This window comes from Pyrus communis, chromosome 13 (assembly GCF_041283825.1).
Source record: "Pyrus communis isolate YQ-2024b chromosome 13, ASM4128382v1, whole genome shotgun sequence".
Classification (NCBI taxonomy): Eukaryota; Viridiplantae; Streptophyta; class Magnoliopsida; order Rosales; family Rosaceae; genus Pyrus; species Pyrus communis.
In genome coordinates this window covers 25115470-25142317 of record NC_142577.1, presented here as the reverse complement: position 1 = coordinate 25142317, position 26848 = coordinate 25115470, and the positions used below count along the sequence as shown (strand labels likewise).

Here is a 26848-nt window from a genome sequence, read left to right as displayed (position 1 = left end):
TTTGGACGTCGAACATTTCTCTATAATTTCTCAATTTCGATACAAAAGGTTGGATGAAAGTACAATGGGGATACAAATGCCTTACGGTTAAAGTGAATTCAGTGGACTCAACTCTCTCTCGACTTGGACGGTCCAGTTTTGAGGTTAGAGAAGTAGGATCTGTACCTCTGTGCTAATCCAAACAAGCCTAGAGTGCCTCCAGTGTGAATCATCACCACCGTTGCACCTCCTTCTGCTTCCTGTTCACGAAGGATCGTTGCCATCTCCCACGCAGCGAGTGTATACACTGGATCCACCAAAATACCGGTTTGTTTTGCAATGTGTTGGCATGCCTCTACTTCCCCTTCTAAAACATTGCCAAACCTGACAGATATAGGGCAGGGTTTAACTTATATTACAGAAAACAGATGAATATATAAATGAAATATTGTAGAAGCTGTGGAGAGGATGACAGGCTACTTACTTTCTTGGATGTAGACGTTCTACCCAGTGCACGATTCCTCTATCCATTTCATCGAAGCAGCTGTCAATTTGGGAACCAAAATGCCTCTTGAAATCGGAAATCAAGCGCTTCTCCTGATGTCTATACCCGTCAACTGTACCAGCCAGCATCACTGCGGTTACCTCCCATGGAAGCCTGACACGACGAAAAAGAAATAGTTTAAATGCGGCAATTGACAAAAGTCTGCTTGCACAAGAAGCTACGTTATTTTGATGACATTTTTAACATGTTTGAGAAATAAAACGTATGAGAACATACCCCAAACATATGGCTCCAAGTGCTAAACCAACAGCAGTTGTCCCAGTTCCAGAATCTACAACAAACTTCAAGGGCCTCTCTTTCCCAAGTAAGTGATTCTGGGATAAGTACTGCACTAGGCGAATCAGACCTGAGAAAACAAATTAGGAGAAAGCAAGACCGAGCCGTCAAAGATGTGTGAAATTGCAGACATGAAACAAGGAGCAGGAATGTTGGGGGATTGGATTCAAAAATCAGATGCGCTTACTGACATCCAATAACTATATAACACCCCCTCCCCAACTAAAAGAATGCGGATATGTATACATGGAACCAAAAAGAGGTTTATTTATTCCTAAAAGTTACGTTACCTAGTAATGCTACAACATCTCCTGCACCTTCGTTAACGATTGCAATTTTACAAGGACGGTCACTCTTCCAAGCATCCTTTTGCAAAAAATTCTGAGAACCATCATCTTCTCTCAAAGAAGCCTCCAAAATATCATCGAACCATACGACACTACTACTACTGCCTGCCAAATCATCAGCATGGCTCTTTAGCATCTTTTCCCTGTTGGCATACAGAGATCTCGGAACATACATGACACTTCCATACATTGTTGAAATCAAGTTATAGCCGGTCAGTATTTCTGGCTGCTCCCCTCGTAGAAGCAAGTGTGGTTTAAGTCCTCTCTCTGAACATGAAACAGCTGCAGAACACAAAAATCGCCATATATGAGCAAGGATGCACATAGCTCTTTACACCAAAATTGCAGCTATATCCCATAGCAATTGCAGCTAGAAACTACCCACCAACAGCTGCTGTATGTGCGCTTTGACAGCCTCCGCATGTGACCTACACAATAAATAAAAAACGCAGCTGAATGCCATTTGGTCTCGAAAGGAATTCAAATTCAACAAATCACAATCCTGAAAGTTGAACACAATATGCATGATGCAATGTAATCATCCCTCACAATCTTAGAAGGATCAGAATCTCACCACATGAGTCACGGAATGATCTTCCACGAGGGGAATCAGCGCGTCCAACTTTCGCGCTTTATTACCATTTATCAACGGATGCAACAAATCATCCCTCACAACAAAAAAAGAAGGTTCTTGATCATTCTTGCTCATCATAAAAGATGGGTTGGTATTGTTGGAGAAGGAAACATCAGACAAGGCTTTGCCTGGCTCTGCTACTTTGTTGCTAGAAAACACTATTTGGTGAATTTTGGCATCAGGGGCAGGCAATGCCCATCTTCTATCAAGCAATTTTGACACAAAATCTCCACCGCTCAAGTTCAAATTGGAAACACACTGCCAAATTGGGGCAAAAATAAAACACTCATCAATCTGCAACACGTACGACATTATAGCAATTTAATTAAAATCCGAAGTCATGAGCATGCTGGACCGATTAAATTAAACAAAGGGTTATCGTTTTAATCCAACTTTAATCCAGAACTAATATGCAAAATCCAAAATTTAGTCCAACCCATTACTTGCAACAGAAACCTTAGCCTGGCTTCAATGGTGAGAGGTAGAGAGAGAACCTGAATCCGACGGCCTTTCGAAACGACGCCGGAGTGAAAGCCGCGGTTAATTGCTGCCGAAATCGCGCTCTTACTGGTAAAGCATTCAACTTTCATCCTCATCACACCAGCAGATAATTGGAAGGGGATGATGAACTGGAGTCGGAAAACAGAAAACGTCACAAGATACGGCGCGTTTTATTATTAACCGTACGATGACAAGCCGTAAAGATCGAACGGCGGGAAATGGGCTTAGGGTCCCACCCGGTTTAAGGTTTTATCAATTTTACCGTCTCATCCAACACTAAAACCCCCAAAAAATGAATCCTCGCCGTGCCAGTATCGGAACGTCGCCGGCGGCGCTCTCGACGTCGGGTCGACGCTCCAAGAAGATGAGCTTGCCCGCGCTTCAGTCGAAGATGAAGTGCGACCCGGAAGAAGGCATGGAAATGAGGCCCGTCGTCAAATTTTCCGTAGACTATTCAGTTTCAAGTAAATTGTTCGAATGCTTGTGCAGTATGAACTTTGAACACACGATACATGTAATGGTAAACGCTCTTAACCATATGACACCCGATCTGATAGGCAATGTCTATTTCTAATGAGTCTCAAAAACATTTATTTACATTAGATCCCACCGTTCTTGCATTTCACCCACCTTTTGACGAAAACCAAATTCGCCACGCGACAAGCGTTTATTAGACGAAACAGTTCACTTTTTAAACACGTAACATCACAGTATATTGTTTTTAACCAAATCCCGGTAAGAATTTTACTATGAAACAAAGATTGCTCCAATGTGGAACATTAACGCTGACCAGGAGGAGCTCCATGGGCGATGTCATGTACCAAATGAAGGCGTAGAGAAGACAGAAACCATTAGCAAACTATCATTACGGCACCAAGGGTTTTTTCCATGACACAGCCTACATTAAACTCGGATTTAGGGTGGAAGAAGCGAAAGATAACCATAATCTAATACAACAAAGGTCGGGCCAAGAGATGCCTTACTCTTCACCAGAACACGAAGGCAAATCGCTACTCTGGCCAAAAATATCAGGAATTCCATCCCAGTTGTTCTCCCTAGTTTCCCAATACCCTCCCACATAACTATAACAACCCTCCTCGTCTTTCCGAAACCATCTTGGTTGCCACCCTCTCTCTTGCAACTTCCTTGCCTGCAACAAATGATCAACAGTTGCTAAATACAATTTCAGAATAGAATATAAGTTTACAAATAAATTACACTGCATACAGGAGCCCATCAATGCCCCGAAAACACCAGGGAAATGGCTTTAGCTACAAATTCAGTTTAGAGCTGAGTCCTGAATCTCAAACTCTCAAGATCATTGGCCAGATATGAGATTGACGTCATTTTCATTTCAATTAAATTCAAGCGGACATTAGGCTCGCAATTAGAAGCAAGAATGCATGAAAAGAGGAAGATGAATGGATGAATAACGGATCAAAAGGAGAAAGAGGATGTACAGGGGGTACCTGTCTTTGAAGCTGTTCAAGTCTTAGCTTCTCTGCATTTGCCAATTCATATTCACCATTCTCCAAATGTCTTTGATCTGGCCTTAGCCTTGAGTCCGTCGGCGGTAACTTCTCCAATAAGCCAGGTGTCAGTTCATTAAGGGATATTGCAAAAGGGGAGAAATTGTATCTTGTCTTGGTCACATAGTCATCTCTTTCCCAGAGAAGCACAGCCTCTGTCATTGGATCATAACCCTTTGGTTTTGTAGTTGGATCTCCCAGCACATAGTACATTGCCTCGTCCCACTTACCCACCAACATTGCTACATTCTCTCCAGTTCTATTGTCTTGAACAAATCCATGAACCTGAAATTTCATGAATTTATGTAAAGCCCAGCAATGTCTAAAAACTAAGTGTAACATAAACATGAAAATCGGGCCGCAATTGAAAGCTATTGTTCTGGGGAGAATTTAGACTTTAGCCAACCTGATGTGGATTTCGGTCTATGATAGACTGCTCCTTGAACTTTAGCTTGCAGGAATAATTGCCACTGCCCCTGATGCGCATGGTGCCATAGTGGTCACAATAAATTTTTCCTAGTATGATATTGTATATAGAGGTAGTGACCTTGCTCCACTGAAATGTCTCCCCATCCTCAAACTGCAAGGAAAGGGTACCCACAGGATCAAGCTGAATAGAACGCCCCCAAAACTTGCCCTTGAGATTGGAGTCCGCCCAGAATTTCCAACCTCTTCCTTCACAATGACAAGCAACAACCATTGGGTGGTGACTCACCTGAGTGCAAGCTTGTCCTTGTTAGCCAACATTCAATGGTTCATAAACATTTGACAATTATCTGTGATGCTTCAAATTCAATGAGTCCTAACAACACAAAGCAACAAAGAGGCTACTTTTATCTTTTACCACTCTTCATACTTAATGGACAGAAATCCATTTAAAAGGGTGCTACTAGACATCAACACTGAAAAATTTGTCAACGTGCATTACCTTTTCAGAGAAAAAACGAAGTCCTTTATCTGGATAGTCAGCCTCATAGGTCTCCCCGAGGAGAGGATTAAAGGGTTTGCACTGCCGACCTTCTGTTGATGCATAGCCAGATACAGCAAAAGCTGCAACGTTTAGAATTCTCATTAAATCATTCCCCTGCACCACATGAAGTCCAAATTAATTTAAGAACTCAAACAACATGGTCGGGAAGAGTAAGCCTTGAGCTAAGGCTAAGATTTGAAGACTATGAACAACACTCCCTTGCTCCAAATTAATTCATGTTCCAAAGTGCAGACAATTAGGTGATGCATAGAATGGGACAGCAGAGGACCTTACCTGCTTTCCCCATTCCGATGCTCGATCAACCAACTTTGAATATTCCAGATCTTCAAAGCACTTTTGCAACGATGAGAGTGGTTCATTAAAATAAACGGGAAGGCAAACTCCAGACAAGTCCTTCCCAATATTATCCTTGATAATCGACCACAAGCCAATATGCTTCTCTTTCTCCTTGGGTTCTGGCAAATCATCCCTCCTTTTCACGTATGGATATTTAATTGTCTTGATCTCCTCAAGTCCACGCAATCGATCAGAAAAGAAAGAATCTCTTTCAAATATACAACCATTTCCCAAACCTTCCCTGCTCCGGTAGGAAGCACTTCTTAGAGCATCTGAAGACAAAATAATTCATATCAAATTATGTTTCTTTAACTAATCAGAAAGAAAGAATCTCTATTGTATACACACCATTTCCCAAGCCTTCTCTATTCCGATAGGAAGCACTTCTTAGAGCTTCTGAAGACAAAATGTCATATGTATCAAAATATGTTCCTTCATCTTCATCTGTTTCAACATCTGCCCCATCTTGACTTTCGTTATCTGCATCAGAATCACTTGCACTGCCCTCAGATAAGACGGAGTAGAAATCTGTGGCATGAGCAAAACCATAATACAGTCAAAACTAACGGTCAAAATTAAATATTCATTGATAATAAATCAGAAACTGAGTATGTGGCTTGAAACATTTTTAGCACTACCGAAGCTTAAATCATCATTAGACATCTCATATTTGAAAACATTTGAGCTCAACAAAATACTAGGATAATGGAAAGATAACCGACCACTAAATCTCCTATCCCCCTGTCCGTATGACTCACGCTCCTTTGTTTCATCCACTACTGTAGTTTCCAGCTCGATTTTTTCTGTCTGCAAAAGGAAATTTAGATAGGGATTTACTTTCCGACTTGCAAGCTTTCCACCACCCTTATTGCAGCACATGTATAAAGCAGAAACTTAGTGATTAAATGCATGGAAATACCTCTAATTGCCTCAATGACTCCAACAGCATCACATGTTTACTCTGAAGACCCTTCAACTGATTTTGAAGCTCTGACACTTCTAAGAGCATAATTGACTCGCATTCTTTGATCACCGGCTCACCAATTCCCTCCTGTGTTAATCTTAGCCTTAGCTTCTCTGTCGAAACAACTATATCTTCCGAAGGTACCAAATCATTGCTCGTAAACACTCTAGGGAAAAGATCTTTAGCACCCAGCAGTGCGTCAATCCATGTAGCTCGGTCCTCTCTGGTCACACACCGCAAGTGAAGAGTTTTAGTTCCTGTGAATATGGAAAGCCGTTTATCATCTGATTTGCTGGCACGAATTGAAGAGACCTGTAAACCAGACCACTTCGAATTCAGTAACCAAAAACCAAAAACTCAAAAGTACAGACCATGCGCTTTCGAGCACGCATTTTTATGCATCATCAAACAAAACACAAACATTCGTCCCAACGTATTCGAGTTTTTGTTGGTCCTTCAAGATTGATGAATACTTTTGGTGGGTATCAATCAATGTTTTTTTTTAAATTCCGTGAAAAGTGTAGGAATAACATTTTCTGTAGCTTTCGACTCCCACCACTCACATTACAAATATACAAACTCAGCAAAAGGACCCAGATAATCCCAAAAAATAAACTCAATGCATACATACTTCTGATTTGCTAAATATAGCATCAGCTAAAAATAGCATTGCTTACTATATCCCAAACAATGGCTTCACATTTCTGTGATAAGCAAAAGCTCATACCTTCAAATGCACTTCTCCGAAAGGCTTCCACGGCCTCGCCGGACCTCCGAGCCGATTACTGCCCCAATTCGCCTTCTTCATGTACCTCAGCGAGTTCTCTCCGATCACCCTCAATCCCTTCTCTCTCACCTGGCTCACCAAAATCTTGTCCGGTCCATGAACCTTGTAGTACGAAAACACGCCGTCTTCGAGCATAAACCACCGCGACCGCCACCCCTTCCCGTAGTTCACCCACTTGTACAAAATCCCAGCCAAGCTGCCGCTCACGCCGCCGCCAAACACCTTCGAATCCCGAGCTTCGCTGATCGTATCCTCAACCTCGTGGCCCGCCGCGGCGGAAGCCCTGTCCGATTCGGTCCCGGCCGACGAGACCTGAGCCGAGTAGCTCGGCTTCGAGCCGTAGCTGACGTTCCGGATCGGAGCCTCCGAGCCTACCTGGCACTGACCCGACTGCTTCGCCGCCACCGGGGTGCCCCGGTCCCGATCGATCGAAACCGGCGCAATGCAGCACAGCGGGTTCATCTTCAACCCAATCAGACAAAAAACGAATCCGATCCTTGCAATCCTTATCCCATGCACATGCAGCGCCGATCACACAGCTCCGATTTGTAGAAATGCAGGACCCGATCCGAAGCGAAAACGAACCGTTTCGGAAATGACATAAAAATTCTCGGAGCTTCTGGTTCTAGAGAGAGAAAGTAGAGAGAGAGAGAGTTATGAAGAGCTCTACTCACACAGGTCCATTAAGACACTTCTGCTGCTGCTGCTGCTCAGTGATTACATATTTAAATAACTTAAATTAATTTAATTAACAGCTAAAAAATGGCGTGATTAAAATAATTAATGGCGCAATTAATGTAAATGCATGGGGTTTGGTTTATGGGTTTTTGGGTTGGGGAGGCATAATTGTGGGTGGAGGCAGAGAGGGGACAGCTAACGTGCGCGTTAGTGCGCAGGTGCTAGTGATTGCTGTTGTCCGGTGGGAATTATGAATCTCCCTTGTGAAATTATGGCACTACCCTTGTATGTTTGGCGGGTGTGCAGTCAGTGGATGGGGATGTTTTGGATAATTGGGAGGTTTTTGAAAGCGACGAGTGAACGGACGGACCGGGGTGTCCGTGGAGGGAACGGGGGAGTGGTCGGGTGGGCTGGAGAGCATCGTGGACGGTGGAGCTTCGGGGCAGTTGGCCAATCGATGTGCTTACCGCGAGTGGCTGTTGTTGACTTGCGATCAATATGTTCAAATTTGGGCTAACTGGATTGGCTGCCCGGTTGTGACAGAAAATTTTCAATGTGAACGAAACATAGAACGATACAAATTACATAATCGGAGAGAAATTTTTTTTTTTCTTCAATTGTATAATAACATGTATGTCATGACATACGTCTTTAGAGATGCCAAACTAATGAGTGAATTGTAGCTTCTTCAACTTTAATTGAATTAGAGCAATAATTTCTTAAATAAAAATCTATTACCGTTGATCTCTTAATTCATCAGAACCCGCAGTTCGTGAAACTCCGTTAAAATTTTCTTCAAAATACCACTCATTTTAACTTTTTGAAAAGCATAGAAAATGCGTTCCATAATTCCATATTATTTGATTGATCAGTGGATCCACTAACTAACTAATTGACAAAATTAAGGTAATGATTCGATTTGCAGCACGATTAGACCTCAAAGACGACGACAATACAGTTTGTTATTAGGAAAGGGGACAACTTGCGGCCACGTGGTTGGATGGTTGGGCCTTTGAGGCCCTCGTTCGAGGGTTTCAGGTTGGGCTATGGCTAGTGGGACCAAGGCCTGTACGAATTGCTGTAAGTTGGCCCAGCCAATTCTAGCTTTGTCTTTGCTTTTTCAGCTTTATTTGTAAAATTACCTTCCTTGGAGGGACAAAATTAACTGCACCAGTCACCGCCCCTTTGGCACTAGTCTTAATGATATAATAGGCGCCCCTACCTAAGAAGAAAACCACTATACATAAGAAACTTTTCCGATATCATGTTGTATTCACTGTAACGTGAAATATATTATAGTTTTAGATTTTGTGAAGTACTATATGTGCTTTTTCATTTTTACTTTCGAATTTAGAATATCGTCTTCTAATAGTGGGAACAAATTTACGATTGAATTAATAGCTAGATGATAAGTTTGTATAAATAATGATTAATACTTGTTGTGAGAAAAAAAAAAAATCATCTTCTGTTGTTGGTTTCTGTTTTGACCATGTGGTTGGCGGCCACCTTTCGTAACAATTTTTCTTGATCCCTTCCTTCTTTCCTTTTATTTTACTTTGGTCGTTGGTGCCGAATCGTCATCATAAAACGCTAGAGTCGCTAGGATTCTAGTTTGTTAGCACACATACACATCCAACACAAGGTATTGGCTCTAGTTGACAGCTTCGATATGGATTTGGAGATGCACAAAGTGTGGAAGTTGTCGAATTGCATAGGTTTAGCCAGTACGGTGCTATGACTCACATCGGAATGCGGAGAGGATGTGGGGCGGCGATGCCATTTGGTTCTTTAGTTTTGATTCTGTTTTTTAATAATTTTCATAAACTTTATTGGTTCTTATTGTTTTCTTTAGGAAAGTTTTGTTCTTTTTAATTTTTGTGTCGGATCTCTTTCATATCTGTGTGAAGAGGTGGAGCTGCAGGAAGTTGAAAAGAAGACTCTCACCACTAGAGTAATCCATCATTTATAAGAAAAATATCAATTTTGTATGTACATTGCTCAAAACTAAACAATTCACATCAATAAAAATAAAAAAAATCACAATGATCCATACAAAATGTCTCGAAAAAATTTTAATTTGCAAAAATTTGTCACACATTACACTGATGCTATTTAGTGTTTGCATCTAGAAATTTCACGTGCACTCTAAGTTTTTTTTAATTAAAAAGAAGCACATAAAAATGCGAAATAAAAATTTTAGAATGTCAATACAACACCTACACATTAATACACAACTCAGTCCTATCATGATTGTAGTAATTTTTGTTCACAAGTTTCGCCCAAAAAAATCCAAGATCATGAATGTCGATAATGTTAGGTAAATCGAATTTTTACAGCAAATTTACAAACTAGGTGATGTGTCACCGATATAAAAAGCACTTTGATTAACAGTTAAATAATAATCCAATCTAAAAATTATGTTATATAATTTATAAAGTTTGGTCTAAATAATTTACCCTAAAGTTTTTTAGAAAAAACTAATGAAAATGAATTGAAAATTTTAAGTTTTAATAAAAAAGAAAAAAATATGTTGTAAGTAAATCGTATCATAAGTTACATTTTAAAATAAAAATATTATTTTCATTAAAACATAAATAGTACCGTAAATTTTTTTATTAAAATCCTTCGAATTTTCTTCCACAAAATGCATAAAGTACAATACAACTATACAGATATACAATTCACCGACAGTACCATTTCGCTACACTACAACAAGTCCACGGGCCCCACGACTGGGTTCCGACCGGAGGCAAAATTGGATCAGAATCCTCTTTCCTGATCTAAGGATGAGGATCCTCCTGATCAAGGAATTTGGATCGTTGGATGAAAATTAACGACTATAAACAAGAGGATCCTTTAAAGTTCTAATAATTATAACCGTTAGATTTTCATCCAACGGTCCATATTCCATGATCAGGAGGATCCTCATCCTTAGATCAGGAGAGGATCCTGATCCGGCAAAATCTGACCCGTCGCTCCATCCCATCAGCGAACAAATCCAACGGCCCCAAACCAACGTTCTATTTCAGAACCAAACAACAAAACGTAACCGGCCAAAAAGAGAAGCCCCAAAAGAGAAAGCGAGAGGGGGGTCGACGTTGTTTGATTGCCAATAAAAGCATCGAATCGGAGAAAATTTGCCGAAGCTGCAACGATGATGATGCAGTCGACGAGAGCTGCCGCCATTGAAATGTTCAGCTTCTGCGTCTGTCACTGAAATGGGTGGGGCACCAATCGCAATCACCAACTGCCGCGAGCTACCGAGCTGTTGGTTGAGCCGCCGCTTTCGCTTCCGATCCAAGTCTGCGTCGCCATCATCAGCACCACCACCAGCTTCCACTTCGTGCTTTTCTTTCCCGCGCTCTTCAAAGCTATGATCATTTGCCTCGCACCCTCTATTGGATCTCAGCTGCAGATCCACCTCCGTAATAATCAAAGCCAATACCAGTTTCAAGCTCTCTCATGGACCCGGCCTCTCGCCCAGCTGTAGTCATCGACAATGGAAGTGGGTACGTAATTAAGCTCGAAAACTGTTCGGCGAAATGCCCCAATTGACTTTTCACTCTTGTTTTCCGATTGAATTTGGAGTTGCACGTATTGCCCCCCACCTGTTTGTTACAATTCCCAGGAGGATTTTGCTCTAATATGTGCATTTGCATCCATATTTTGTAGGTATACTAAGATGGGTTTCGCTGGAAATGTCGAGCCGTGTTACATTGTTCCGACTGTAGTTGCCTTAAATGAATCGTTTTTGAACCCGTCCAGAACGTCCTCCAAGGCCGGCTGGGTAGCGCAGCACAATGCTGGCGTGATGGCTGATCTTGATTTTTTTATAGGGGATGAGGCACTGGATAGATCTCGATCTAGTACGACTTACAATCTGAGCTATCCCATTCGACAGGGCCAGGTCGAGAATTGGGATTCAATGGAGCGGTTCTGGCAGCAATGTATATTTAACTACTTGCGTTGTGATCCTGAAGACCATTGTTTTCTTTTAACTGAGAGTCCGCTTACTGCCCCGGAGAGCCGGGAGTACACGGGCGAAATCATGTTCGAAACTTTCAATGTTCCTGGCCTTTACATTGCCGTGAATTCAGTACTTGCTCTTGCAGCTGGTTACACTACCTCTAAGGTTGGTATTGAAAGTTCAAGATGTTTATTGTATTTTTTCGTGTTATGAGATATGTGTTACCCGAAGTGCTTAGTAATGTGTGTTATCTCGATTTTTTCCTCTTTGATTGACCTATAATTTTCTTAGTGTGAGATGACAGGGGTTGTAGTGGATGTTGGAGATGGGGCAACTCACATTGTACCTGTTGCAGAAGGTTATGTTATTGGGAGCAGCATCAAGTCGGTTCCTATTGCCGGGAAAGATGTCACTCTATTCGTCCAGCAGCTTATGCGGGTATGCTGTATTCCATTCCTTTTTTATTCTTATTACCTTTGTTGTCATCATGAAAAATGATTAGCTAGGGTTAGCGTTTGGAACCAGACAGTATTGCGTGTGAACTTTGAAAAATTTCATCCATAATGCAATTACACAATATGGCTAATTAAGAGTACTTAAGGTTTACAGATAAAGTGTTTGTGAGCTAATGCTTCTTGCATTATATTCAGGAAAGAGGCGAGAATGTGCCACAAGAAGACTCCTTTGACGTAGCTCGCAGAGTGAAGGAAATGTATTGCTATACTAGTTCTGACATAGTCAAGGTGAACTTTACTTCCATGACCATAGTAAGGTTTGAAGACCTTGGTACAAATTGGTGCAATTTTTTTATACCTGTTGTAAATTGTTATGAGCAACTAAGTATTTTGCAAGTTCACAACTACTCGTGTTACTTGGTTCATTTGTGTGAGTTTATATTCTATTTGGATATTGTTTTGATGACAAACTCTTGTTTCTCTATTGATTGCAGGAGTTTAATAAGCACGACAAAGAACCTTCCAAGTATATTAAGCAATGGAGAGGCATTAAGCCAAAGACAGGGGCGCCCTACTCTTGTGACATTGGCTATGAACGATTTCTGGGTCCAGAGGTTTACTTCCCCTCCTCCCTGAAACTTCCTCTTTTCTTTGCCTAGTAGGAAAATTGCTCCCCAATTTCTACAATCACTGCTTGTTATCTCAGCTAATCTGTCTCAAATTTTTAACAGGTTTTCTTCAATCCTGAGATTTATAGCACAGACTTCACCACTCCCTTACCAGTTGTAATTGACAAGTGTATTCAGTCTGCTCCAATTGACACCAGGAGGTCTTTGTATAAGGTGAAGTAGGCTTCGGAAGAAGTTTATAAATGGGATGTGTTTTAATTGAATAAATAAGAATTAATATGCTGTATAGCTACAATTTGGTTGTTGGACATTGTAACGGTGTTCAGGATCTATTACGGAATGATCTTTGGACACTGGTTGAATATAGTCTCTTTATTTTTGCCTTAATATCTGAGTACTGTTTTCTACAACTTCATTTGACTGTACATACATTGGTTCGTAGTTGTTTTTAAACTCTAGCACTAATTTCCTCCTATATTCATAGTCCGGTGCTTGAATTGTTTTAAGCTCTAAGGTCCAGACCTAGTCCCATACAAATATTTTTATTCATATGTAAAATAGTTGGTTATAGTACTATGACCTCATGTAATTAGTTATCTTCGTTCTTGTATTTAAGATTTCTTGTTGCAATTTATTGATTTAGTCATATTATTGTTACTGTTATTCTCAGAATATAGTGTTGTCCGGAGGTTCAACCATGTTCAAGGACTTCCACAGGAGGTTGCAACGGGATATAAAGAAGATTGTTGATGCCCGGCTTCTTGCATCTGAAGCTCGAGTTGGCGGTGAAGTAAAAGTAAGGATTTTAATATTAAATGTGTGTGCAACGTGTATTTGTCTATAAACATGTTTACATGTGCAGTGTATTTACAATACATGAGTTTGATTTTTATTTTGTTATGGGCATTCAGTCACAGCCAGTGGAAGTGAATGTAGTTAGTCATCCCATCCAGAGATTTGCAGTTTGGTTTGGAGGCTCTGTACTTGCATCCACACCTGAATTCTTTGCGGTATGAATTTCTTCTTCTAATCTGTGGGCATGACGATTATGAATTTCTTTCCATCTCATGTTACACTTCGATCTATATGTTGGACCTATTTGTAGTAACTTTCGTATCTCCTTTGAGTTTCCCTTGTATTTATTTATCTAATTATGTGCACCGATTACCATCTCCTCAGATTTGAAAACATTTTCGTTAATCTATGATACCTTGAGTCCAGTTATTCAACCTTCGAATGGCATGAAGGGGAACTTAACGGATCATGGAGGATGAGGTCTCCTCCTCTCCAAAATCATACAAAGAATCGAATTTGATTTTGATAGCAACCTCAGCATTTGATACTGAGCTTTCACCTTCTTTCATGTTTATATTTAAAACTGCCGAACTATCATTCTTCTGTTGCTAAATTGTTGTTGTATACTGAGAAGTTTCTATTGGTACAGGCTTGCCATACAAAAGAAGAGTATGAGGAATACGGCGCAAGCATATGCAGAACAAATCCTGTTTTCAAGGGGATGTATTGATGCAAATATCGATTTTGGCTGGACCACTTGCTGGCAATTCCTGATAAAAATGGTATTCCCCGTCAATTCCACCTCCTACACCCTCAGTAATTTTACTTCCTGAATCTGCCTGGTCAGATGTGTACTCATGTGCTGCTAGGGGCAGTGTAAAATATAGTTTCTCAGTTGTTAATTTTGTAAGAGAAATTTCATTAGGAGGCAATAGGTCTTCCTAAAAGCAGATAGGAAAATAGTCTGCAGTGTTTTTTAGTCCGAGTGGCCCCTGAAGGATCAGACGAGAATCGTGATGTGGGTGGACATGAACCTGCCTGAAATATGCAGTTTTGATGTTCAACTTAGATAGATAGAGTTTGCTTAAGATTGTTACACTGTAGTGCATTTCCGGTAGGTAGTTTGATTCTTTCGGATTGGATTGGATTGGATTGGATTGTTGTAGCACAATAATTTCTAATTTGAGTTCAAATATATTTCTATTTCAAGACATTTGTTACAGAAAACACTGATGCGGTTGTATCTCAAATCTAGCACGCACCATCAAAAATTTAAACTTGCTGACGTAGTTTCGCATAATTCAGTTAAGATATCGTAACTTTGAGATTTCAATTGTACGTAAATATTTTTTTTCGGAGAATGGAAGTTTACCGGTGTAACTTTTTAAAGACAAGATATTATAGAAGATGCATGTAACTTCTGGAATACCGTATGGGATGTGACTTCATGTTGTCCTTTCTTCGTATAGTCTTCCTCCCTCATAAACAGGGAAGGACGATTGGAGATGAGACATTAAGACGAAAGGATAGGAGTTGATAAAATGTAAATTGCATTCACTCCAAGTTATACGCATGTCACTCTCTCCACGCTTAAAAACTTAAGCAGAAAATAAAGCGGTCGATAAAAGTAAAAGAGGAAAATCAAAATTCAGTAAGAAAATACTTGAAGTGCTTTTTAATAGAAGCCTTGTTATTGAACATGGTTTTTTTTTTTTTTTTTTTCTCTTTTCTTCCTACAAACGATAGGATAAGCTATATTAAATTACAAGGATGTGGATTGGAAAAGGGAACCTCAAGAGCAAGGACGATTGCTCTTAATTAATTAATTGAGCTACAAGCTACTTGCATTATTGAATTTGAAATTGCTTTTAAATAAAAATGTTTTCTAAAGAACATTTTGAAATGAAGTAAAACAAGCATGAGCATTTTAACATATTAGGGCTCTTTTTGAAAATGTTTTTAAAAAAGGTCGAAAACTTTTCTGATTAAATTGTTTAAGGACCAATCCTAAATAAAAATGAAAGTGAATCATGAAAAAACATTTATGCTTCTTGCATAAAACATTTTAATTGTTTTTGAAACCTAAAAACATTTTCTGTAAAAACACTTTTTAGTCATTTTAAAGCACTTCCAAACGAGTCTCCTAATTTGTTGGCCAAATAGGAAAAAAATCTTAAATTTTTAATATAACAAAAGAAAAAAAAAATAGCATGGGTTCAAACTCCGTCGAGCTCTAATCTAACACCTAATCTAACAAATTTATCATTTGATCAAAAAAAAAAAAAAAAAAAAAAAAAAACAAAACAAGAAAAAACTAAAACAAAGTTACAGTTGAGAATTAACAGGAATTTACAGACCACCGAAAGAGAAGAAGGGTAGAAACTTTGACTCGATCGAATGGAATGCGTGTATGGTATCACTGTGTGCGGACATTGCGTAGAAAATAAATATTAAAAATCCAAACACAGATAGGAAGAAAGAGAATCGCTTAGTTGATGTTTGTTGATGTTGATGAGAACTTGAGAAGACGCAGCTGCTGCTGCTGCGAGTCTGTCGGACGCTTCGGTACTAGTAACACTAGCTCAGCCTGAGAGAGATATCATCTGTAAGACAACAACAACAACATCCTCTGCAAATCGAACATGTTGGAATCTCCTCGTCCCATGATTCTTTGTTTGCATTTTCTCCTATGCATTGTCTGTCAAATCTCGTTAAGCTAAGTGTTGTTATAAGGTCAAATCTTGGTGGGTGTTTGTGTTTTCTGTTTCTTCTGTCAGATTTGCAATTTCATTTCTTTCCTGCGATTCTGTGAACCGCGTGTGCTTGGGTTAATCTGATATTTAATTAATGTAATTATCCTGTGATTTGTCAAGCGGATTATGGTATTTCTGATTTAGGTTTAGATTTATCTTTTTCCCAGCAATTTCATGAGATGGGTAGTTGGTGGGCGGTGGACATTATGTTGCTGCTGTTGTTTTCTTTAGATCGTGTTATTGTCTTTTTGTCGTCGATGATGATCGAAGTTATACCGTTTTGAATTTGATTAGTTGATGATGGAAGATGGGCTGTTTTGTATTTCATTTGTTGCTAAATATGTTGTTACAACTTCCTTGTATCCTCATAGTTTCATAGTTGTTACCTCGTTTTCAGGCTGTATATCCGAGGTAGAAGAACCGATTTGAATTTTCGGGTCCTCTTCTTACTTTCTGTGGTTAACTTATGTTTGTATTCGGATCTGTATCTATCTGTATATCTAGTTTGCAGTATGAGATGGGTCTAAGGACGGTTCTTTTTCTTGGTTATGTATTATATAGGTAGAGATAGAGCTTGGTCAACTCCACGTCGAGTATATATTAGTTGGCCTAGATGGATCCGATGGGTGATGAGCAAATAGATTATGAAGATGAGGAATATGGTGGGTCTCAGAAGCTTCAGTATCAGGGAAGTGGAGCCATCTCTGCGCTTGCAGATGAAGAGCCGATGGTAGAAGATGATGAGTACGATGATCTGTATAATGATGTTAATGTTGGAGAGGGTTTCATGCAGATGCACCGATCTGAGGCACCAGTTCCACCTGGTGGCGTTGGCAATGGAGGACTCCAAGCACAGAAAACTAATGTTCCTGAACCAAGAGCTCAAGCTGGTGTCTCTCAGGACCTGAAAATTCCTGGGGTTTCAGTTCAAGGGAAGTATTCTGGTGCTGGAGCCCAGTTTCCGGAACAGAATCAGCCACTAGTGGTGAAGGAGCCAGAACTGGGATCCACAGGTTATGTGGGTGGGGCTTCTGGATCACAGAAGGGGAGGGTTATGGAGATGACTCATGATACTCAAGTCAGACAAATGGGGTTTCAGGGGTCAACAACTATACCCCCAAATGTCGGTATTGATTCTTCTGATATTACTGGAAAAGGTAATAGTGAGTTTATTCCGTCACTGAATCCTGGCACTGCTGGTCCTCCGGGAGCTGCACCGATACCGACTAATCAAATGAGTATCAAGATAAATGCTAATCGTCCAATGGTTAATGAAAACCAAATCCGGCCACCAATTGAGAATGGTTCGGCTATGCTGTTTGTGGGAGAACTACATTGGTGGACAACTGATGCTGAGATCGAAAGTGTTTTATCTCAGTATGGAAGGGTCAAGGAAATTAAGTTTTTTGATGAGAGGGCCAGTGGTAAGTCCAAAGGGTATTGTCAGGTTGAGTTTCATGATCCAGCTGCTGCGACTGCATGCAAAGAGGGAATGGATGGTTATGTTTTCAACGGGAGAGCTTGTGTTGTAGCTTTTGCTTCTCCGCAGACCTTGAAACAGATGGGAGCTTCTTATTTGAGCAAATCACAAGGCCAGGCTCAGGCTCAGCAACCAGGAAGAAGGCCCATGAATGACGGTGTTGGGAGGGGGGCAGGTGTGAATTTTCAAGCGGGAGACACAGGAGGGAGGAATTTTGGAAGGGGTGGATGGGGACGAGGTGGACAGGGAGGAAGAGGTCCTGGAGGTGGAGGACCAATGAGGGGAAGAGGAGGGGCCATGGGTGTGAAGAATATGGTTGGGAATCCTGCTGGTGTTGGAACTGGCGCTAATGGAGGAGGCTATGGACAGGGCCTCGGGGGTCCTGGATTTGGTGGTCCTGTAGGAATGATGAATCCTCAGGGTATGATGGGTTCTGGATTTGATCCAACATATATGGGTCGAGGAGGCGGTTATGGAGGGTTTCCAGGTCCTGCCTTTCCTGGAATGCTTCCTCAATTTCCTGGTGTTAATACAATGGGACTTGCCGGGGTGGCTCCTCATGTAAACCCAGCTTTCTTTGGCAGGGGAATGGCAGCTAATGGGATGGGGATGATGGGTTCTTCTGGAATGGAGGGACATCATGCAGGGATGTGGAATGACCCAAGCATGGGGGCCTGGGGAGGAGAAGAACATGGTCGAAGAACTAGGGAGTCAAGTTATGGTGGTGATGATAATGCTTCTGAGTATGGATATGGTGACACAAATAATGAGAAAGGAGCAAGGTCAAGTGCTGCCTCAAGGGAAAAAGAACGGGGATCTGAGCGTGACTGGTCAGGAAACTCTGAGAGGAGGCATCGTGATGGTAGAGAACAAGACTATGAAAGGTCGGAAAGGGGGGAGCACAGGGAGCATCGTTACAAGGAAGAAAAAGATAGTTATCGAGACCATCGGCAGAGAGATCGTGACGGGGTTTATGAGGATGACTGGGACAAAGGTCAGTCTTCTTCAAGACCTCGTAGTCGTAGCAGGTCCAAAGCAGTGCCAGAGGATGATCATCGGTCTAGATCAAGGGATGTTGATTATAAGAGGAGACGGTTGCCATCTGAGTGACAGAGTTAGATCGTTACCTTCTATGGCAGGTCTTTAAGAGACTGCAGAATATAAATTCTGACTATTACTATATGTAGCTTTTGATACGTACAGTGAATCTGCATTCTTCCTCTGGGCTTCACTGGGCCTACTGCCTACCGATAAGCGTGGTTTCTTGAAGGAGAAGTAAGTTCTACCAGTGTGCATAGGAGGGAAGGATCAGTTCCCCCTTTGCTTTATTATACTGCTTTCCACAGAACATTTAGCTGTCACTATTAATATTTGTGTGCTTAAAAACAATTAGAAACTTTTAGTAGCATACCAATGAAGATATAGCTGTGGGGTTTGGCTACTCATTTCCTGCAGTAGTATCTTCTTGGTTTAATAACCATGCTACCTAGTTTCTTCAAGACAATTGCTTTATTGGGTTTGTGATATTATAGTTTGAAAACTTCTTGTGTTCTATGTGATTGTGGGAGTTCTTCTCTTTCTATATTATATCTTGAGTAAATAGCATGAGAAAGATGTTGGCATGATTGGTATGTTGTTACGGATATCTTTGACCTGAAAACAGAAAAAACAATTGGGGAGGGACTCACTTGATGTCATTGTTGTCTAATGTGTCTCATACCTATAGGGAAGTTAATTACACAATGGATTGGATACCGTTAACTTTGGTTGCTATGTTCTTTTTTCCTTTCTTGCTCTTATTATTGTTCTTAAGTGGCCGTTGTAGATTATGAGGTGGTGTCTTGAAAGTTATTTTATTTGATGTCTATTGACATGCGGGTTTTCTTTCAATCATCATATCCAGGGAGTAGAGTGGGCAACTCCTTCTTTTCATTATTGAATCAGCCTGTGCTGGTCACATGGCGGAAGATGTGTTTTATGGATGCGTTGCCAACTGTGCAAAAGAAAAGAATGTTCTTGAACTAGTGAAATATTTAATGGAGACTTGTCATTGTGCATGTAACAACTGACTGTCTGTGTGTAATCGTAGACTTCTTGTATTAGGTACACTTGTAATGCCCTTTTTTTTTTGTTTCTATGACTGTATTAGGATTTTAGGCTTAGCATTGAGCTTGTAAAAGTCTTGTACAATGTGCTTAGTTGTACATATTCATTGTGTTGTAACTGTCGTTGCCTGCTCTATGCACTATAGGGAGTTAGGATTGAGCCATTGATACGTTGTAACAAGAAGCCACCGTGCTAAATTGTAATTAGTCAGTGAGATTTGTACAAGCCAGTTTCTGCTGATGCCACTTCCTGTAAATAATCTTACTTTTTCTGTATTATATGTAACAGTGAGTAGTTTGGGGTTAGGGGTTGTGAGTTGCAAGTCAGTGCTGCATTGTAAATGAGTTGGAACGGAAACAGTTGTTTAGACTAGGGTTTGTTTTTCTCTCCAGGGAGACATATTCTGTGCTCACTATTGTACATTTTTTGGACGTAGTTTTGTAACTCTCATCATAGATTTCATGTCATCTATTTCTCATCAATGTATCGCTTAGTAAGGTTGTCTGAAATGGTTGTTTAGACAAGTTGTATGGTTTCTCAACAATGTATTTTAGAAATTTTGGTGTATTTTCATGTTTAGTGCATGAGAGGCTGCATCGTTCTTGAGGGAGGCATTCACTGGAAATGCTTTGCTTTACATGTCTTCCTGCTGGCAGTTTTGAAGGATTGTGCTTTGTTTGAATTACCATCATATAATCTTTTGTTGTATCTTCATTTTTCTCTCCTTTCTGTTTTTTCGTATTCAGTTTCTGTATTAGTATATAAAGTAACCGTGCATGTACTGTCCTGCTGTTGTTTGAGTTCTGCCCTTGTAATTTTTGTGTTAAGCTTCGTAGTTGCCGATTCTGTATGAAGTAACTGAAACTCTAGGCAAATTCACAGTTGATGGAATAATTTTCAGGAGGCAAGCGGAAAGGCGCTTTTGTTTTCAGTCTTTTGAGCTCTATGGTTTTTATCTTGAAGCTCTGTTTGTCAGTAATCAATAGTTGAGGGCATTCGTGTCTGGCTTTTCTGTTGCATCATAGTTCTTAGCTGCAACTGTTAACTCACAGATGGTCTTTCATTTCTCTGGAATCTCTGCCGTTTTATAACTGCTTGGTTATGTTTATTTGAATCTGCGAATGGTTTTTGCTTATATTTGATCGCAGTACATACGGGCGTGCGCGTGACAGCGGTAGGCAGGGAGTTTTGGTGTGCATGTTTTGTTAGTTTGTTTCTCTCCAGTGCCTCGATGGCTATCGTTGTTCTGTTATTTCTGGGATTTCTATTACGAATCTTGTGGATTTTTTAGCAGCTGGTTAGATTATTACCTAGGCAGTGCAGTTTAAAACCAGATCTTGGCAGTGCCTTCATTCTGCATCAAGGCACTTTATCTCCTAGTTGAATTGCTGTAACGAATTATACACCCCCGGGCCCCAATAGATCGTATTCGATGGAGAAGAACTTTCATGCAACTGTAATATATATCTTCTTGCAGTTAAGATGGATTAGTCGGGTATATATTGAGGTTTAGTTCTTCGCAGTCGTTTTGTTCAAAATTTTCAGACTTAAATACGAGGGTTTAAAACTACAATCTAGTGGTAACAAGTAGAATTACAACACAAAAGAATGACGTTTTAATTTGTAACGACGAAAATATTTTGTTCGATTACGTATGTACGAGCATCCGCTACAATCACTAAATATACGGCCAACGAATATAGCGATGGTTCTCGTTTATTTCCATTATTCATAATAATATGGAGCACAAACATTTGCATGGGAACTATATACTATGCATGCAAGCACGGAGCTTAGAACAAGAAGGAGGCGGCGACGCCTGCGGCAACAACTACTCGCGCTGAGAGGTATCCAACGGTGGCAGCGCTAGCATTAGGACCCTCGGCATTACCACCGGCAATGGAGCCGAAAGCTGAATCAGAGACAGGTCCACCAACAGAGCCGGCGGTAACGCTGTCGGCACCACCAGGAGAAGGAGCATCGGAAGCACCAGCACCGGAGCCACCAATGGCACCGCCAGGAGAAGGAGCCTCGGAAGCACCATTACCGGAGCCACCAACGGCAATGGTTCCCACATCGTTATTGTCAGGGACTGGTCCGGCCGAGGGCACACCAGCGAAGGTTAGGAGGTCGGGTTTGGTAGCGGCGGCGGGGCTGGCGGCGTCGGCAGCGAAAGCCAAACCCACGGTGGCCAACAGAAGAAGACCAACAACAACTTGTTGGCGTGCCATTTTGTATGATTAGAAGGGTAAAGGGCTAATTATGCGCGCAGTTGGTTCTCGTTGGTGGGTTTGAGAACACTGCAGGCTAATGGAAAGTGGCGGTGGGTGGTGGTGGGGTTGGGGGAGAAGTGGGTATATATAAGAATTTTTGGGAGGAGGAGATTGGCGGGCTTGGAGGGCGTTGCGGAGTAGAGCTAGGAAAGCCGTCGGTGGCACCGTGGCGCGCAGTTTGTTAGTTGCTGCCGTTATTTTTGGTTGGAAATATCTTTTGTGAATTGAGGTATTTGTCGGTTTGTTCCTGAACTTGTATAGAGCTGTCAATATTTTTCATAAATTTTAATTTTAGTTAATCACCTCCATAAGCTTTTATAAGCCAATTTTCCACCTCTCTGGAATTTTAACTTTAGCCGATTACCTCTTAAACTTTTATAAATAGCCAACTTACGCTTATCGTTATATTTTAAAATTTCTCATTCTTTTTGCCCCGTACAATTGTTATGTGTCAAAATGGATGAAATTTTTTAAAATCTAGGTCGGGGGAAAATTGGCTAATTATAAAAAGTTTAGGATGGTAATCTGCTAAAATTAAAGTTTAAGTGAAATTAACAGCTCTATACAAATTCGGAAGACAAATTGATAAATATGCCCTTGTGAATTCGCTCAAATATAACAAAAAGAAAAAAGAGTGGGCCAAAAAAACCAATCTGGGCCGAAGCCCAATAGTGTTTTGTTAAGTAACACGACATCCAGAGGGCTGCCCACTTCAAACAGTCAAAATCTCAAACCCCAAACCCTAGAAGCAGATGCTTAAACACAGACGAAGATCCTCGACCTAAACGGAAGTGGGAAAAGCAGTGAGGGTTTGAGGAACAAGTGAATCGGATTTGGTAACAGAGTGGTGGTGCAGCAATGGCGTTGGCGTTCGATGAGTACGGGCGCCCGTTCATAATACTGAGGGAGCAGGAGCAGAAGTCTCGATTGCGCGGCCTCGATGCTCAGAAGGCCAACATTTCTGCCGGCAAGGCCGTCGCTCGCATCCTCCGGACCTCCCTCGGACCCAAGGGCATGGACAAGATGCTCCAGAGCCCCGATGGCGAAATCACTGTTAGTAAGTATCTCTCCTCTCTCTCTTACTCGCACAGAATATGAAGCTTTTGTTTCTGCTTGATTCGCATTTTTGGTTTTTTTGTTTTTTATTTGGGTGTGGATCTATGTGCTTCTGTTTCTGTTCATTGTGATTTGGGTTCATTCCCTTTCATTTTGTCTGGCATGATCTTTTTCAGTTTGAAAATGCTAATCTTGAAGTTCGTATGCTTTTCTGAGTAATGGGTTAGTGTGTGTTTTACCTCTGATCGGCGCTTGTCATTTTTCCCATCTTCGTGCCCGTGTGGTTATAATTATACCTGCCCTGTAGTGTGAACATGGCTATTTGGCGTGGGAGCACCCACTTATCTGGAGTATAAGCTTTGGAATCTTGGCTTTGAGATAACCTTTGTGTTACCTTAACTTACCTTTCTTTTGCATATATCAGCAAATGATGGTGCCACGATTCTGGAGCAGATGGATGTCGACAATCAGATTGCGAAGCTGATGGTTGAACTATCCCAGAGCCAGGACTATGAAATTGGTGATGGGACAACTGGAGTTGTTGTGTTGGCTGGTGCACTTCTAGAGCATGCTGAGCGGCTGTTGGAGCGAGGTATTCACCCCATACGCGTTGCAGAGGGATACGAATTGGCATCTAGAATAGCTTTCGACCATTTGCAGCATATATCACACAAATTTGAATTTGATCTGGATAATATAGAGCCTCTGGTTGGAACTTGCATGACCACGTTATCGTCCAAGATGTAAGTGAAACTTTTAGATTTACTTTTTACTTATGTGCGTTGCTGCTGTCTAGTCAGAATTATGATAGTAAGTTTACTTCACCACTTTGTTATACGATGGTTTTTGTCATCATAATATAATGGATAATTGTATAATCTGGTAAAAGCTCACACTTTCTTTTTGACGAGTTGGATAATTTTTGTGATTTATTGTAATAGTATAATGTTATTCTTCCGCTCTCCGTCTGCGTTTGCAAATTTTTAATAGATTGTTGCGTTAAAGTGTCTTCTATTGTCATTCCATTATTGGCTTGAATTTAAAATTTTCTTGTTCATTTTGTAGTGTGAACCGGTGCAAGCGTGACCTTGCTGAGATTGCTGTGAAAGCAGTTATGGCTGTTGCAGATTTAGAGAGGAAGGATGTGAACCTAGATTTGATAAAAGTAGAGGGGAAAGTTGGGGGTAAGTTGGAAGATACTGAGCTGGTATATGGTATTCTTATTGACAAGGATATGAGCCATCCACAAATGCCAAAGCATATTGAAGATGCAAAAATTGCTATCTTGACTTGTCCCTTTGAGCCACCTAAGCCAAAGACAAAACATAAGGTTGATATTGATACAGTGGAGAAGTTTCAGACTCTACGTTTGCAAGAACAGAAGTACTTTGACGACATGGTCCAAAAATGCAAGGTCAGATTGCATCCCCTACTTGCATAATGTTATCGCTATTAAAGAAATTCTGAAATTCATGGCTACAATTTGGTTATCTTGGTATTAAGGATGCTTTTCTGTTACTATGTCATCTGGGTACTTATGGATAATCATTGGTTGCAGGATGTCGGTGCTACCTTGGTCATCTGTCAATGGGGGTTTGATGATGAAGCAAATCACCTGTTGATGCACAGGAACTTGCCTGCTGTCAGATGGGTTGGTGGTGTGGAGTTGGAACTAATTGCAATAGCTACAGGTATGCCTTATTTTGAAGACTTTATAGAACTTGAGATTTGGTATATAATTTTTAGCAGTCTATGGTTTTTATACTATTTTGTCATCATTCTCCACCAAAAAAATGATGTCTTTATTTATTTGTAGGAGGAAGAATTGTGCCCAGGTTCCAAGAATTGACACCCGAGAAGTTAGGAAAGGTATAGCTCTTTAAGTATATTGTTTGCTATTTAATTATAATTAGCAAGCAATGTTTCATAACAAGTAGTTATTTTTCCAACATTTTTTTTTTAATTTTTCTTGATTGATATCCGATTGTCCATATACATTCCATTCTTGTAAACATAAGAACCCTAACTTGTGGTTTTTTTTTCTTTCACTAGGCCGGTATAGTTCGCGAAAAATCATTTGGCACAACTAAAGATCGCATGCTGTACATTGAACACTGTGCAAATTCAAAGGCGGTGACCATATTTATCCGTGGTGGTAGGTTTCTTTACTTGTATCTTTCCTGGTACTTCCAAAGTGACTCAGCATTTCGCTTAAGTGAAAATGATGTCAATAAGATTAGGTAGCGTCACCTGATGAAATGAATATTATGTATGGCTAACAGATTTTGCAACCCTTCGACTAGCCTGCCTTTTTGTTATCCTTTTCTGTGATTATGTTTATTCTTCAAGCCTAATTTAGAGTTTTTATAAGAGGTTTTGGTATTTCTTTGGACTCATTAGGTAACAAAATGATGATAGAGGAGACTAAGCGCAGCATCCACGATGCCCTCTGTGTTGCTAGGAATCTCATCCGCAACAATTCTATTGTCTATGGTGGTGGATCAGCAGAGATATCTTGCTCCGTTGCCGTAGAGGCAGCAGCAGACCGATACCCAGGAGTTGAGCAAGTATGAAGATAGTCTCCTCCCTCTTTTCTTTGCACTTTTATAAAGTATTAAATAACATGTTATAATCAAATCTTCCTTTTCTCCACAGTATGCCATTAGAGCATTTGCAGATGCTTTGGATGCTGTCCCTATGGCGCTTGCAGAGAATAGTGGCCTTCAACCCATCGAAACGCTATCTGCAGTGAAGGCCGAGCAGATTAAGGTAAATGAAGCATGATAGCCAATCTATTCTCGACTCTCTCTCTCTCTCTCTCTCTCTCTCTCTTTGTATGGCTGCGATTCTGAATTTTGATCATTAATTTGAACTGTTAATGCAGGAGAACATTCCCTACTACGGAATAGACTGCAACGATGTTGGCACAAATGATATGCGCAAACAGAATGTCTTCGAGACTTTGATCGGGAAGCAGCAGCAAATCTTATTGGCAACACAGGTGGTGAAGATGATACTAAAAATCGATGATGTTATTTCCCCCTCTGATTACTAGTTTGATTTACCTGGGGATGAATTTCTGTAATTTTTTTAGCTTGATTCAGAATTTTGAATGACTCTTTAAGGACATACTGTTCGCTTGTGGAAACTTGTTTGTAGAATTTGGAGTGGTTTGTAGCATGATCGCTCTTCTTTCCCTTTGTTTAATTGGTGTGAGGTAGGCCAAGTGATTGGTGAAGAATTGGAAGAAATTGACATCAACTTGTATCACTTCATCTATTTGTGCGAATCATAACGAATAAGTTTCCTGCACGATCAATCCATTTATTTCCTTCCGCTTGGAAGAATTTTGGAACTTGACCTTCGTTTTTCACTTGCATTCTATCCAATTCTAGCCACCACATCGACTAGCGAGCCTGAGCTTGGCGTTAGATAATCAAGTAACTTGGTTTGAGGAAACTCCCGACGTAATTTTTATGTTTTTTTTTTTAGGAGTGTTTGGGCTGGGACACTTTTTTTTTTCCTTAGTTCAGGTTGAAATCTCCGACAAAGTTTTAATCGAGGGTTATTGTTAGTTACACGTATTCCTTCTTCATAAATCAATATCGTACTTGAACACTCAAGAAAAATGAAAAAATGCTTTCTTATTTTCTAGCTCCTTGTCTATTTTGTAGATCCACCGCAATGCCAGTCGATAGAAAAGATGCCATCGTGCTCATGATTTGTCAGTCTTCCCAATGTGCATGT

The 26848-nt window shown here is 40.6% G+C and overlaps 6 protein-coding genes across 11 annotated transcripts; 3 read left to right on the top strand and 3 right to left on the bottom strand.

The window, feature by feature from the left end:
* Positions 1–2754, bottom strand: LOC137737369 (Pyridoxal-5'-phosphate-dependent enzyme family protein). Of its 2 annotated transcripts, XM_088682399.1 has the most exons (8): positions 2565–2754; positions 2245–2430; positions 1742–2059; positions 1553–1595; positions 1111–1449; positions 761–890; positions 464–637; positions 1–363 (listed from the first exon to the last, which is right to left on the bottom strand). In XM_088682399.1, the coding sequence occupies exons 2-8, from the start codon at positions 2395–2397 to the stop codon at positions 108–110; spliced, it is 1413 nt and encodes a 470-aa protein (XP_088538525.1). In that variant the 5' UTR covers positions 2398–2430; positions 2565–2754; the 3' UTR covers positions 1–107. The 2 variants fall into 2 exon arrangements, with proteins under 2 accessions (XP_088538525.1, XP_068332923.2); XM_068476822.2 differs by lacking the exon at positions 2565–2754 and having other exon boundaries at positions 2296–2546.
* A 387-nt stretch (positions 2755–3141) lies between these two features.
* LOC137737368 (oxysterol-binding protein-related protein 1D-like) lies at positions 3142–7853 on the bottom strand. Its single transcript, XM_068476821.2, has 9 exons — positions 6850–7853; positions 6078–6434; positions 5881–5965; positions 5507–5686; positions 5096–5430; positions 4760–4915; positions 4238–4546; positions 3772–4116; positions 3142–3452 (listed from the first exon to the last, which is right to left on the bottom strand). The coding sequence occupies exons 1-9, from the start codon at positions 7369–7371 to the stop codon at positions 3282–3284; spliced, it is 2460 nt and encodes an 819-aa protein (XP_068332922.2). The 5' UTR covers positions 7372–7853; the 3' UTR covers positions 3142–3281.
* Positions 7854–10614: 2761 nt separating this feature from the next.
* LOC137737453 (actin-related protein 3) lies at positions 10615–14646 on the top strand. Its single transcript, XM_068476930.2, has 9 exons — positions 10615–11096; positions 11260–11719; positions 11846–11992; positions 12205–12297; positions 12504–12623; positions 12741–12851; positions 13309–13434; positions 13550–13648; positions 14083–14646. The coding sequence occupies exons 1-9, from the start codon at positions 11050–11052 to the stop codon at positions 14161–14163; spliced, it is 1284 nt and encodes a 427-aa protein (XP_068333031.1). The 5' UTR covers positions 10615–11049; the 3' UTR covers positions 14164–14646.
* Positions 14647–15841: 1195 nt separating this feature from the next.
* On the top strand, positions 15842–20012 carry LOC137737276 (uncharacterized). 5 transcript variants are annotated; one of them, XR_011068821.2, is made up of 3 exons: positions 15842–16038; positions 16748–18941; positions 19570–20012. XR_011068821.2 is itself a non-coding variant. In XM_068476712.2 (2 exons), exon 2 carries the CDS (start codon positions 16800–16802, stop codon positions 18774–18776), a length of 1977 nt encoding a protein of 658 aa, XP_068332813.1. In that variant the 5' UTR covers positions 15859–16077; positions 16748–16799; the 3' UTR covers positions 18777–19220. The 5 variants fall into 5 exon arrangements, 3 of the variants coding, with proteins under 3 accessions (XP_068332813.1, XP_088539075.1, XP_088539076.1); XR_015954909.1 differs by having other exon boundaries at positions 15893–16077; XM_068476712.2 differs by lacking the exon at positions 19570–20012 and having other exon boundaries at positions 15859–16077; positions 16748–19220.
* A 1443-nt stretch (positions 20013–21455) lies between these two features.
* Positions 21456–22251, bottom strand: LOC137736273 (uncharacterized). Its single transcript, XM_068475571.2, has one exon. It carries the CDS (start codon positions 22001–22003, stop codon positions 21566–21568), a length of 438 nt encoding a protein of 145 aa, XP_068331672.2. The 5' UTR covers positions 22004–22251; the 3' UTR covers positions 21456–21565.
* A 501-nt stretch (positions 22252–22752) lies between these two features.
* LOC137736696 (T-complex protein 1 subunit epsilon) lies at positions 22753–26413 on the top strand. Its single transcript, XM_068475927.2, has 9 exons — positions 22753–23102; positions 23526–23844; positions 24167–24515; positions 24660–24792; positions 24918–24970; positions 25154–25256; positions 25502–25668; positions 25757–25870; positions 25986–26413. The coding sequence occupies exons 1-9, from the start codon at positions 22904–22906 to the stop codon at positions 26154–26156; spliced, it is 1608 nt and encodes a 535-aa protein (XP_068332028.1). The 5' UTR covers positions 22753–22903; the 3' UTR covers positions 26157–26413.
* Positions 26414–26848: the final 435 nt, after the last annotated feature.

Excerpts from the sequence above, each read along its gene's own strand:
- LOC137737369 (XM_088682399.1), bottom strand. The coding sequence starts at position 2,397 with ATGAGGATGAAAGTTGAATGCTTTACCAGTAAGAGCGCGATTTCGGCA. Across the intron at positions 891-1,110 it reads AGATGTTGTAGCATTACTAG|GTCTGATTCGCCTAGTGCAG; the intron begins GTAACGTAACTT and ends TTGTTTTCTCAG. Across the intron at positions 364-463 it reads GAACGTCTACATCCAAGAAA|GTTTGGCAATGTTTTAGAAG; the intron begins GTAAGTAGCCTG and ends TATATCTGTCAG.
- LOC137737368 (XM_068476821.2), bottom strand. The coding sequence starts at position 7,371 with ATGAACCCGCTGTGCTGCATTGCGCCGGTTTCGATCGATCGGGACCGG. Across the intron at positions 5,966-6,077 it reads AGTCATTGAGGCAATTAGAG|ACAGAAAAAATCGAGCTGGA; the intron begins GTATTTCCATGC and ends TTCCTTTTGCAG. Across the intron at positions 4,916-5,095 it reads CATCGGAATGGGGAAAGCAG|GGGAATGATTTAATGAGAAT; the intron begins GTAAGGTCCTCT and ends CATGTGGTGCAG.
- LOC137737453 (XM_068476930.2), top strand. The coding sequence starts at position 11,050 with ATGGACCCGGCCTCTCGCCCAGCTGTAGTCATCGACAATGGAAGTGG. Across the intron at positions 11,097-11,259 it reads GTCATCGACAATGGAAGTGG|GTATACTAAGATGGGTTTCG; the intron begins GTACGTAATTAA and ends CATATTTTGTAG. Across the intron at positions 12,852-13,308 it reads CCAGGAGGTCTTTGTATAAG|AATATAGTGTTGTCCGGAGG; the intron begins GTGAAGTAGGCT and ends TGTTATTCTCAG.
- LOC137737276 (XM_068476712.2), top strand. The coding sequence starts at position 16,800 with ATGGATCCGATGGGTGATGAGCAAATAGATTATGAAGATGAGGAATAT.
- LOC137736273 (XM_068475571.2), bottom strand. The coding sequence starts at position 22,003 with ATGGCACGCCAACAAGTTGTTGTTGGTCTTCTTCTGTTGGCCACCGTG.
- LOC137736696 (XM_068475927.2), top strand. The coding sequence starts at position 22,904 with ATGGCGTTGGCGTTCGATGAGTACGGGCGCCCGTTCATAATACTGAGG. Across the intron at positions 24,516-24,659 it reads ACATGGTCCAAAAATGCAAG|GATGTCGGTGCTACCTTGGT; the intron begins GTCAGATTGCAT and ends CATTGGTTGCAG. Across the intron at positions 24,971-25,153 it reads CACCCGAGAAGTTAGGAAAG|GCCGGTATAGTTCGCGAAAA; the intron begins GTATAGCTCTTT and ends TTCTTTCACTAG.